Below are 13,402 nucleotides of genomic sequence, written 5' to 3'. Positions count from 1 at the left end.
CTCTCTCTCCCTCTCCCTCTCTCTCTCTATTACTGCCCGCCTAAATCTCTTTCTCTGCACCCTTCTCTCTCTACATACAGTATATTTATATACGACCCCCTTCTCTCTCTCTCTCTCTCTCTCTCTCTCTCTCTCTCTCTCTCTCTCTCTCTCTCTCTCTCTCTCTCTCTCTCTCTCTCAAATTCTCTCTCTCTCAAATTCTCTCTCTCTGCCTGCCTCTCCTTCTGTCTCTTTCTTCCTCTCACTTTCCCTCTCTTCATTGCTATCTCCCTTCTGCCTCTATCATCTTTCTTTTCTCTTCTCTTCACCTCTGTTTCTATCTCCGCCTGCTGTACCCCCCCCCCTTCTCTCTCCCTCCCTCTTCTTTCGTCCATGGCCTGCGGATGTGAGTGTACTAATCGATAATGGGTCCCGGCCTGCGCTGCGCTGCTGGCGTCATGCCACTCTATGGGGACCCCTGGGGACGGGAGTGTGTGTGTGTGTGTGTGTGTGTGTGTGTGTGTGTGTGTGTGTGTGTGTGTGTGTGTGTGTGTGTGTGTGTGTGTGTGTGTGTGTGTCTATGGGGACTGGTGAGCACTGCTGCTGGTCACACACCCCACCACCAAAGCTCCTGCTCATCACAGCCACACAATCACAGTGCTGTACTGTCGAAATAATGGCACACACACACACACACACACACTGCCTCTGTACTGTCACTCTATTGTCACACGCGCGCCGCGCCGTGGCACATGCCCCGTGTCACCTTCCTCCCATTTCCTGCATGTTGAAGGCATTTTCGTGTTTTTTTTTTTTCATTTTTCCCTTTTCTGCTTTTATTTGTTTATGTGTAATGTGTGTGTGAGAGAGAGAGCGTGAGGACAGAGAGAGAGAGAGAGACAGACAGAGAGAGAGAGACAGACAGAGAGAGAGAGAGAGAGAGAGAGAGAGAGAGAGAGCAGGAGAGAGAAATAGAGAGAGAGAGATAGAGAGAGATAGAGAGAGAGAGAGAGAGAGAGAGAGAGAGAGAGAGAGAGAGAGAGAGAGAGAGAGAGAGAGAGAAAGAAAGAGGGAGAAATTGAGAGAGAGAGAGAGAGAGAGAGAGAGAGAGAGAGAGAGAGAGAGAGACAGAGAGAGAGAGAAAGAGAGAACGAGAGCAGGAGAGAGAAATAGAGAGAGAGAGAGAGAGAGAGAGAGAGAGAGAGAGAGAGAGAGAGAGAGAGAGAGAGAGAGAGAGAGAGAGAGAGAGAGAGAGAGAGATGTCAAGTGCTGGTGAGGAACCTTTACTGTGTCCTCCTGTGTGTGTGTGTCCTCCTGTGTGTGTGTATCCTGGGTGTGTGTGTGTGTCCTCCTGTGTGTGTGTATCCTGGGTGTGTGTGTGTGTCCTCCTGTGTGTATCCTGGGTGGGTGTGTGTGTCCTCCTGTGTGTGTGTATCCTGGGTGGGTGTGTGTGTCCTCCTGTGTGTGTGTATCCTGGGTGTGTGTGTGTGTCCTCCTGTGTGTCCTGGGTGGGTGTGTCTGTTTATGCACCCGCATCTCCTCTGTGTGCTGGATGGAGCGCTGTGTGCTAACTCAAGAGACATCCACACACCTGATGCTCTCAACGTCAGTGTGTGTGTGTGTGTGTGTGTGTGTGTGTGTGTGTGTGTGTGTGTGTGTGTGTGTGTGTGTGTGTGTGTGTGTGTGTGTGTGTGTGTGTGTGTGTGTGTGTGTGTGTGTGTATGCTGTGGCGGCGCTACTGTATGTGCTAACTCAAGACACATCCACACACCTGATGCGCTCAAAGTCAGTGCTGCCCCTTACACACACACACAGCGGCAGTTTACGAACAAGCACTTGTCAGGTCCAGTGCCACACACACACACACACACACACACACACACACACACACACACACACACACACACACACACACACACACACACACACATTCATTGATAAACAAACTGTTTGTTCGCTGATGTACAGAGGTAGTCAACTACAGGTAATACTCACAAGCTTTGGAGAGGTTCCTGACGCCCACTGCTGAGTCAGAAGAGCCAGACACCGTCCCAAGACTCAGAGCACACACAGCTGCAAGACAGAGAGAGGAAATCACATACACACACAAACACACATACACACACACACACACACACACATACACACACACACACACACACGCACGCAGGCACACGAACACACACACACACAAACACACACGCACGCACGCACGTACGCACATACGCACGCACGCACACGCACACGCACACGCACACGCACACACTATTAGGTCTCAGCACACAGTTGTGTGGCAGAGAGAAACACACACAGAAACAAAAACGAAAGAAAAAACGTATTCTGCTGTACTCATCAAACACCTTTCTTGCTCAAAAATATATTAATGACCCCACAAAAAATGTTCATGCAGTAGACCCGTAGCCTCTTACTGCAGATGGGGTCGCCGGCGGGCATATTCACTATTTGCTGAAAATACTCAACTACATCATAACAACCTTGCTATGGCAGTGCCGAAAGCCTTAAGTAACAGATTAAGACAAAGACATTACAATTTTGGTGACAGTAAGGTTATAACATAGATGCTGCGCTAAGGGGTTTAATGCACACTGTACCATCTGAGGCACACTGTAATCATAATGTTAAAGGGACACTGTGTGAGATTTTTAGTTGTTTATTTCCAGAATTCATGCTGCCCATTCACTAATGTTGCCTTTTTCATGAATACTTACCACCAGCATCAAAATCTAAGTATTCATTATGACTGGAAAAAATTCACTTTTCATACATGAAAAGGGGGATCTTCTCCGTGGTCCGCCATTTTGAATTTCCAAAAATAGCCATGTTTAGCAGCAAAAATGACTGTAGGCCTACTTGGACCATACTAGAAAATATTTGTTTATTACTTAATAAACGTTCATGTAAAGATCAAATTTGGCAATACTGTCACTGCTCAGTCATTGCCATGCTGGTAACAATCAATGTATGGGATACATTTTTAACTTATCCCATTTGGGATAATAAAGTTTCTAACTAACTAACTAACTAACTAACTAACTAACTAACTAACTAACTAACTAACTAACTAACTAACACCGTGTTTTAACGGGCTAACCTGTCATGTCTGCATACTGTTTCCTGTATTCCACCACTAATTTAGCTGTTTGTGCCCTTATTTGTAAGTCACTTTGGATATAGTGTAATGCCAATTTCGACATGCAGTTTTAATGCTCACACTACCCTGGACTTGTAAGTACCTGCATTTTTTTTTCTCTTCAGCCTTTTCCTAGATCCTGGTCATTGTAATGGGGGCATGCGTTTGTTTACATTTTAAAAAAAAAACATCTGGATTCCCAATAACATCCAAAAGGTTTTGCAACATCAGCAGACAACTAGCAAACAGCGATACCTTTTGGGATGATATTTGGAGTAGGCCTATGTAAAGAAGGTTTTTTAATGTAAACAAAGTCTACCCCCATTAGAATAGCCCAGATCTCGGAAAGGGCTGAGTCGAAAAATGCAGCATCACCGGGCAATACAACAGCATATTGAAATTAGAAGAAGTTCTCCTTTAAAGTTATGTAATTTACTGTAAGTAATGTAATTCATGGTGTGTCCCTCTATAATCTAGAATATTCCTGAGGGGTTAGATAGTGTGTGGAATACTCTAGCAATACGTGTTTGATGTGATTTGAGACCCTTGATGTGTTCAGACTCAGGGACAGAGGCGACTCTATGTTAAGCTGGGGCCCAAGCTAAATGTCAAAGGAGTGAACATTTGAAAGAAATTTGGCGCCACTGTAGGAAAGTGTGATCTGTTATTCACCATCCAGGGGCTTGGGGGCCCCAAGCGGCTGCCTGCCTGGTACAAGATGTACCTCTGCTCAGGGATTATTGCTAGTCTGTTGCCTGCCATGTCTAGTAACATTCATCATGTAATAGCCCACTGTAGCAGTGGTGTAGTCTACATAGAACGCAGGTATACAGAGTATACCCACTTCTAAATTTTAGGGGCTTCAGTATACCCACTTAAAATTGATTGATCCATTGTTTAGAATAGCATAAATATATACAGTATACCCACTTCAAAAAATACTCGAATAGACAGTATACCCACTTCAAAAAAGTAGACTACACCGCTGTACTGTAGTCACCTACACTGCATTCAGACAGGAAAGTACAGTGATCTTGGTGTCGTGAAGTTGTTGAAAAAAGCCCAAGTGATCTATCCCACTACCTCAATACTGTTTGTGTGTTTAACACGGGAACTCAATATGCCCATATCTATAGCCTACACGCAGTAAAAAAGTACACATTACCTATATGCACAGAAAAACTTACACGACTCCAGAAAGAGTATTTTCTACACTGTGGAGAACCAAATTACTTAAAGGATAATTTCGGCCAGTTTGGATTCATATCCCATCTTGGGTGGACCCAGGGAAAAGGATGAAAGGCAAAACCGCGAGAAATGTTCATGCGTGCTGCGCAAAGTTGTTCAATTGCGCTGTTTTCGGTTAAACCCTGGCCCGTCGGGCACGTATTTGACCTGTTTTAAAGCTCCTAGCGTGCATTAAAACCCTTTTGAACGCTTTGGCCGTGGTGTGTGTACCCATACAAGTCGATCTCTAGTGGTTCACAGTTCCATTAGGTAGCACAGGTACGATACAATAGGAGTTTTCAAAAGTGGCGCACCTACCTCTCTCAGCTTCCGCCTTCCAACTACGTCCGCAAAATGGTTCGCCAAAGTGATACTTCATAGTAATCCATTTTATTTTTGTCCACCAAAGACGAGCCACAAGAAACAAATTCACACGTTTCCATGTCCTGTGTTGTTGTTGTCTTGCAGATTCATTTCTCACTGAACGCAGTTTAGTGACGTCACAGCGTCACATGACTCCTGGAAGGAACGCACATTCGCTCATCCAGTTATTATACAGAAGCGAGAGAGAGAGGCGCTGTCGAAATATACTGTTTGATATTTTGAGATGGATCCTTCGTTGGGGTCTGGTGGTTCAATTGAAGGGTTTGGTGGCCATGGTTATCTTTTTCGAACCAGAATATTTGTTACAGATAAAGAATTATTGCCACATGTCGCATATCACAGATTACAGTTTCGGGGGCGGGCTCATGTATTGTTTTGGGGGGGGGGATCCAGTTTCGGGGTTGGCTAAAGGTGTCGAGATGGGTCACAGAGTGCCGAGTGTTTCACCCAGACAGAGAGGTTTCCCCACATGCTGTACCAGGATGTCTTGGAAGCCTTCTTTTATGTACCAAGAATCAATTGAAAAAAAAACCATCCTAGACCAAGTGGCCCTAATGGTCAACTGTCTAATGAGTGAGTATAGTATTTTCTATTTATATTGCAATTATTTATTTCATCACCAAGGACTGCTATATATTCTAATCGGTATATTATTGTGATATGCGACATGTGGCAATAATTCTTTATCTGTAACAAATATTCTGTGTGGTTGCGAATGTGCGTTCTTTCCAGGAGTCATGTGACGCAGTGACGTCATTAAACTGCGTTCAGTGAGAAATTAATCTGCAAGACAACAACAACACAAGACATGGAAACGTGTGAATTTGTTTCTTGTGGCTCGTCTTTGGTGGACAAAAATAAAATGGATTACTATGAAGTATCACTTTGGCGAACCATTTTGCGGACGTAGTTGGAAGGCGGAAGCTGAGAGAGGTAGGTTTTGAAAACTCCTGTTGTATCGTACCTGTGCTACCTAATGCAACTGTGAACCACTAGATATCAACTTGTATGGGTACACACACCACGGCCAAAGCGTTCAAAAGGGTTTTAATGCACGCTAGGAGCTTTAAAACAGGTCAAATACGTGCCCGACGGGCCAGGGTTTAACCGAAAACAGCGCAATTGAACAACTTTGCGCAGCACGCATGAAAATTTCTCGCGGTTTTGCCTTTCATCCTTTTCCCTGGGTCCACCCAAGATGGGATATGAATCCAAACTGGCCGGAATTCTCCTTTAACAGTGGAGTCAAAAGTCAGTGTAGAATTGTACAGATGCTCAAGGCAATTTCAACTCTCCTGCAACACCAATACCCACCCTCAGCTCCAGGTAGAACCTACCTAGCCAGGCCATGCCCTCCTAGTTACGCAACACCTTTGGCGCTGCTTCTAGTCAGGCCAAGAGCAATGTATATATCGTTTCTGATCTCCAGAAATTTCGGGAACTCCTCCCACTTTGTCAGGAAGGAAACAACGAATAGCAAACCAAGGGAGGTGGGTCAACCATGCCGTTTGGGAAATGTCAACTGTTATGTTCTTGGTCAGACCAAGAAGATGTTTGAAAGTCGATGATAATTACTCTAGGCAGTACCAGTGTTCAATATTTTCTCCACATGTCAGTGTTGTTATTTACAGTAGAATTAATTTTGGATATGCTAAACTGACCAAAGAGTAACACTATTTTCGAGTGGAACCAAATTACTGAAATTTCAACTCTTTAAGAGTTCAAATAGTGTAACCCTGGTATTATTATTTTTTTTACTGCGAAGACAACCAATGATATCTCATTCAATTGTGTGCTATTGAACAATATTGACAATGAAGAAAGCGCATATCATATACTGTCTAAAAGACGAAATTCCAGTGAGTTTGACGCGCTGTGTTGGTAGGACAGGACATTCCCTCGCGGGAACAACACGGAGCGGCGACGCAGCTGCTCTGTTATGCAACATTATTTGGGGCAAGTTTCAGAGATGCTCGCTCTGATGAAGGTCAGAGCAGAAGTAGCCTAGACAGGAACAAACACTCGCCGCCCGCCTGACCAGCAGCACGTCAAGCGCAACGGAAGCTTGTGTTTAGATTCAGTTCATCCCTTTCACCTTCACCCCGTCACAGAAAATGTTGCTCTCTCTCTCTCTCTCTCTCTCTCTCTCTCTCTCTCTCTCGACATTGCAAGGAATAATTGCAGTCCTATAAACTTGTGCCAAAACGGCCTCCGGCGAAGAGGTACATTTCACGAATTCCAGTTAAGAAGATAATATCTATGATGTAGGGGGAGGTTTATCTAAGCGCTCCATCCAAGAAGGTGTAGATGTCACTTTTTGGCGCCAGTAGCTTTCTTTCTCCTCTCCCATCCAAACTAATGCGTTCATGTGGTCGCGTGCCAGAGTCTGACAGCGTGATGTTGAGTCTTTGCCCTGACATCTCATGCCCTCCATTACGAACGCATTAATGACATTTTCGCGATAGTGACTGTTACTGCAAGCTAGCTGTGCCCATGACACAAAACACGCGTTCTTATTAGAATGCATGTTCTTTTGTCGGAGTGTAGCCTATAGCCTAGGCTATCTGTAAAAAAGGGGGAAGACCCCATGATCAATACATTAAATAGAATCCCAGACCTATGAGGAGAATATGGAGCAACAGTTCGACGCGTCTTTCTAGGACTGCACAAACAGATTTTTGTTTGCCTATTGTTTACTAATAGTAGGCAAAATGACAGTAGCCTACTGAAGCAAATCGTTCCACTTACCCGGCAGTAGTCTGATTGAGATTGTCCCCATGCGATTTGTAAGTGTTGTTGTCCTTCAGATTTCACTGCCAAAGTCCGGCAAAGATGAGCGTTCGGCATCCTTCTTCTCCTTCATCGGAAACTGCACCGCCCGCTGTCCATTGGATGATGGAGCAGTGCAGGTTAAACGCACTCATCCGCCGCAGAACTCGCTGGCAGTCCGAAATCTCCTGCATTGGTTGAGTAACAGGCGACATAACGCGCGCGCCTAAATTAGGGAGCATCCCTCTCCACCACACTCGGGGAGTTTCCCTACCGATTGGTATTCAGCACCATGGACAGTCGGCAGTGGGCGCACCCAATAGGCAGCTAGCTGGATGAAAGCCAGGAAGGAGACACAGGCAGGCAACACTGATTTCAGCGAGCGGACGCCTCTATGACATCTCGCAGGCATGCAGTCATTCAACTGGTTATTGGCAACGATATTGCCACCGCATTGATTGTCTTGGCAGGCGGTCAGGTGGGGCGCAGTCACATTAAAGACCGATTCGTATAGGCTTTTCCAGTCAGGTCACATTAGAACGGGCTTGGCTTGGCGGATATTATGTAACTGATTTCCTACTAACACATAAACAATAGTAGCTTATAGTCATCTATCTATCTATCTATCTATCTATCTATCTATCTATCTATCTATCTATCTATCTATCTATCTATCTATCTATCTATCTATCTATCTATCTATCTGATCTGTCTATCTACCATTTCCCGCAAAAAAAAAAAAAAACATGTGGCTGCATATAGTCACAGAGAGCACCCAAGTTTCAGTCTTTCGTCTTCGGTCACTTCAATCATAGAAAAAGCTATTGCAAGAGGGAACCAAGCTTGGTTATTTCATCTCGCAGAATCTGATACGTAAAACCATCAATAGAGGACACGAATGAGCTGGCTTGAATCCTGGCGACTCCTGCTGGAGTTTCACGTATACTGAATCATTTATTGTTGTAGTCGGTATTGTTGTAGTCGGTATCAGTATTACAAAAGTCCCTGTGCTGTCTGTGTGTAGTCCTACACATGCATATTGTATGAAGAAGAACTGCCAGGATCAGGATCTTGGATATATCAGCTCATCATGTTATCAAATTCTAACCCATCATACACACACACACTCTAACATAGTGTTTCTCAACATAGTTTCTAACATAGTGTTTCTCAACAGCCTCCCAGGTGGCGTTGGGTATCTCTAGGGGGGCGTTGAGGCATGGCAAGGCAAGTGTATTTGTATAGCGCATTTCATACACAGGTGCAACTCAATGTGCTTCAATATTACTTCAGTCATTACAACATTCCAGAATTTTGAACCCCCAATGTTGAGCTGAAGTTTGGTCTCGCCTCTTCTCTCCTCTCCTCTCATTTGGTGTGTGTGGGGTTTGCTGTGTCAGGTTGGGGAGAGTGGGGAGCTGAGTATGATGATAGGGGGGGTGTACTGGATGTATTGTGATAATGTACTATGAGTAAGCGGTGTTAAATTGAAGGCATTTTTAAATCTCTCCTCTCCTCTCCTCTCATCTCCTCTCCTGTCCTCTTCTCTTCTCTCCTCTCCTCCCCTCTCCTCTCCTCCCCTTTCCTCTCCTCCCCTTTCCTCTTCTCTCCTCTCCTCTCCTCCCCTCTCCTCTCCTCTCCTTTCCTCTCCTCTCCTCCCCTGTCCTGGCTTCTTCTCTCCTCTCCTCTCATCTCCTCTCCTCTCCTCTTCTCTCCTGTCTTCCCCTCTCCTCTCCTCCCCTCCCCTCTCCTCTCCTCTCCTCTCCTCTCCTCTCCTCTCCTCCCCTCCCCTCCCCTCCCCTCTCCTGTCTTCCCCTCTCCCTCTCATCTCCTCTCCTCTCCTCTCCTCTCCTCTCCTCTCCACTCCCGTCTTACCCTCTCCTCCCCTCTCTACTCCTCTCCTCTCCTGTCTTCTCCTCTCCTATCCTCTCTTCTCCTCTCCAGATTCAATCTCCTCACCACTCCTCCCCTCTCCTCTCTTCTCCTCTCCTCTCCTCTCCTCTCCAGATTCAATCTCCTCTCCTCTCCTCCCCTCTCCACTCCTCTCTTCTCCTCTCCTGTCTTCTCCTCTCCTCTCCTCTCCTCTTCAGATTCAATCTCCTCTCCTCTCCTCCCCTCTCCTCTCCTGTCTTCTCCTCCCCTCTCCTCTCCTCTCCTCTCCTCGCCTCACCTCACCTCTCTTCCCCTCCTCGCCTCACCTCTCCTCCCCTCCTCTCCTCTCCTCTTCTCTCCTCCACTCTCCTCGCCTCTCCTCCCCTCTCCTCGCCTCTCCTCCCCTCTCCTCCCCTCCTCTCCTCTCCTCTCCTCTCCTCTCCTCTCCTCTCCTCTCCTCCCCTCCTCTCCTCTCCTCTCCTCTCCTCTCCTCTCCAGATCCAATCTCCAATCTCTCTATTTTCAACTACCGAGGTCATATACTGCGTGATGTACTGCATGCTGTACATTTTAGAATGCTTTAAACTCTTCAGTCAAACTCTTAAGTTTGTTTTGAGGATAAATGGGGGTGGCGTATACAGACTGAATTTAGCATTGTTGATCATTGATCGATTTTCATCAAAGATAAAATGTACATTTCTGAAGAAAAAAAATACAGAGGACATGACCTCTGTGTCCTCAATGGTAGTTACAGCCATGAGCACGTATATCAGGGTGACACATAGTCCGTCTCAGCTTTCTCCTCACCAGCTCTGAAACTGCCCCCACAAAAAGCTATCTGCACAGTGAAAAGGGCAGTGTTAATTCTTCTTTTTTAAAGTTTTTTTTTTTTGGTCTTTTATGATTTTATTTGACAGGACAGTTTGAGAGGTGGATAGGAAGCAAATGGGGAGGGGTCGACAAATGACCCGAGCCGGGAATTGAACCCCGGTCGGCTGCATGGCAGACGAGTACCCTATTGGTTGGCCACGGCAGGGCCCGGAAGTGTTAATTCAACACGTACACCTCTCCTCTCCTCCATCCTCCCCTCCCTCCTCACCACTCCTCTCCTCCTCCCTGCTCCATCCTCCCCTCCCTCCTCACCTCTCCTCCTCCCTGCTCCATCCTCCCCTCCCCCTCCTCACCACTCCTCTCCTCCTCCCTGCTCCATCCTCCCCTCCCTCCTCACCTCTCCTCTCCTCCATCCTCCCCTCCCTCCTCACCACTCCTCTCCTCCTCCCTGCTCCATCCTCCCCTCCCTCCTCACCTCTCCTCCTCCCTGCTCCATCCTCCCCTCCCTCCTCACCTATCCTCTCCTCCTCCCTGCTCCATCCTCCCCTCCCTCCTCCTCCCTCCTCACCTCTCCTCTCCTCCTCCCTGCTCCACCCTCCCCTCCCTCCTCACCTCTCCTCCTCCCTGCTCCATCCTCCCCTCCCTCCTCACCTCTCCTCTCCTCCTCCCTGCTCCACCCTCCCCTCCCTCCTCACCCCTCCTCTGATCCTCCCTGCTCCATCCTCAACGCTGACCCCACAAGGAGCTCTAGTGTAGCTGCACCTCCGCAGCAGCAAGGGCATCAGAATGGTAAAAGGGCACTTGATCTCTCCTCTCCTCCCTTGATCCACACAATGGGGCCACAATGTACATAGCAATTACTAGCTTGATTATCATTGACTTTCAAATCTCTTTGTGACTTGGTCTGAACAAGAGAACAATCAACATTTCCAAAATGGCACAGTTGACCCACCTCCCTTCCCGGCAAAGCGGTGGGAGTTCCCGATTTATCTGGAGCTCTGAAACGATGTTTGCATTGCTCCTGGCCTGACTAGAAGTAACACTGAAGGGCACGGCCTGGCTACATTAGCCTGATTATCATCGACTTTCAAATCTCTTCGAGACTTGGTCGGACCAAGAGCATAACAATTAACATTTCCCAAACGGCGTTTCCCAAACGGCCTCCCTTGATTTGCTCATGATTGTTTGCTTCCCAACAAAGTGGGCAACTTGCCACACTTGCAACTTGCATTGCTCTTGACCTGACTGGTAGCAACGCTGAAGCTGTTGCGTCAATAGGGAGGGCACGGCCTGACTAGGCTACATACCGTAGGTACACCTCTGCGGCAGCACGGACATCATGATGGCCATGGGCTGCTTCACTTCTCCCACGCGTTTCCTCCGCCACCTCCTCCTATACCAACTCCTCCTTCTCCTCCATCCCCAACTGCCCCTGCAAGGACTATTATGTAACTGCAGCTGCAACTGAAACAGCGCGGACATCAGGATGACCACGGGCCGTCTTGACTCAACTCTCATTCCACGCATTTTGTCCGCCACCTCGCTTATACCACCTCTTCCTCCGCCACCTCCCCTCATACCACCTCCTCCTCCGCCACCTCCCCCCATACTACCTCCTCCTCCTCCACCACCACCCATACCACCTCTTCCTCCGCCACCTCCCCCCATACTACCTCCTCCTCCATCCCCACCTCCTCCTCCGCCACCTCCCCCCATACTACCTCCTCCTCCTCCAAGACCTTAGATGACCACTGGCCAAAAGGTGGATGCTGCTGCTGGATTTCTCACGTAGGCTATACTATGAATGATTTATTGTCGTAGTCGATCTCAGTATAACAAAAGTCCTTGTGTATAGTCCTACACATGCATATTTTAAGAAAGAAGAACTGCACTTTTTGTGACGAACATGATCTCATCTTATCACACCTACTCCTCCTCTTCATCTTCATCCTCCTCCTCTTCCTCCTCCACAAATATCAGATGATCACTGGCAAAAAGGCTGAGAACCACTCACAGTAGCATGGACAACTGCACTTTTGCAACAGCTTGGACATCAAGAGGATGGACACACCTCACTACACCTCCCCTCTCCTCCCCAGCCCAATCCCCACTGGCCCTGCACCACCTCCTCCTCCTCCTCCTCCACTGGCCCTGCCTGCATCCCCTCCTCCACCTCCACCTCCACCTCCACCTCCTCCTCCTCCTCCTCCACCTCCACCTCTTCCTCCACATCCTCCTCCACCTCCACTGGCCCTGCCTGCATCCCCTCTTCCTCCACCTCCTCCTCCACATGCTCCTCCACCTCCGCTGGCCCTGCTTGCATCCCCTCCTCCACCTCCACCTCCTCCACATCCTCCTCCACATCCTCCTCCACCTCCACTGGCCCTGCCTGCATCCCCTCTTCCTCCACCTCCTGCTCCTCCTCCTCCTCCTCCACATCCTCCTCCACCTCCTCCTCCTCCTCATCCTCCTCCACCTCCACTGGCCCTGGCAGCATCTCCTCATCCTTTGCCATCTCCTCTCTGCCCCCACAAGGAGATATAATGTACAGTAGCTAGATCTCTGCAGCATGCAGCGGCGACATCAAGATGACCACTGGCAGGCCACATCACATCACCTCTCCTCTACCTCCTCCACCTCTTCCTCCACCTCCCCTCCTCTTCCTCCGCATTTCCATCTCCTCTCCTGCCAACCCATGCAGCTGCCACTGCCCCCGCGACACAGCTTTCTCCTTGAGATGTGCATTTGACAGACAAGCGCAGATTGCGCTTGCTGTGTCACAGCCTGGGCCAGCCAAGGCAAGCGTCTTTTTAATTAACGGTGACAAATTCCACTTTGAGATAGGATCGATGGGGGGTGACGGTGGCGGTGGCGGGGGCGGCAGTGATCCCGTATTTATCTTGTCAGGCCTGCCTGTGTGTCACCTTGGCCACCGAGCATCACCCAGGGGCAGGACAGGGACTGGCCATCTGGCATAGCGGGCATTTCCCGGTGGGCCCTGCACCCTCGTGGTCCCCTATTTTCAGACATGTTTAAAAAAAACTACTTTTTTAACATTTCTGAAAATAGGGGCCCCTCACCCTCGTGGGCCCCTATTTTCAGAAATGTAAAAAAAAGTAGTTTTTTTTAACATGTCTGAAAATAGGGGCCCACGAGGGTGCAGGGCCCACCGATGAGTCAGTTCTGTGC

At 48.1% G+C, this 13,402-nt stretch overlaps 1 protein-coding gene across 1 annotated transcript in view; it reads right to left on the bottom strand.

The window, feature by feature from the left end:
* bean1 (brain expressed, associated with NEDD4, 1) overlaps positions 1–13,189 on the bottom strand; it is an 85,997-nt gene extending 72,808 nt beyond the window's left edge. The window contains exons 1-2 of the mRNA XM_063188280.1: positions 13,138–13,189; positions 1,975–2,052 (exon numbers count right to left, since the gene is read on the bottom strand). Coding sequence (XP_063044350.1) covers positions 1,975–2,052; positions 13,138–13,189 — 130 coding nt within the window. The remainder of the gene's footprint in view (positions 1–1,974; positions 2,053–13,137) is intronic.
* Positions 13,190–13,402: the final 213 nt, after the last annotated feature.

This window comes from Engraulis encrasicolus, chromosome 22, assembly GCF_034702125.1.
Source record: "Engraulis encrasicolus isolate BLACKSEA-1 chromosome 22, IST_EnEncr_1.0, whole genome shotgun sequence".
In the NCBI taxonomy this organism is placed as follows: Eukaryota; Metazoa; Chordata; class Actinopteri; order Clupeiformes; family Engraulidae; genus Engraulis; species Engraulis encrasicolus.
This window is presented reverse-complemented; position numbering and strand designations above follow the sequence as displayed.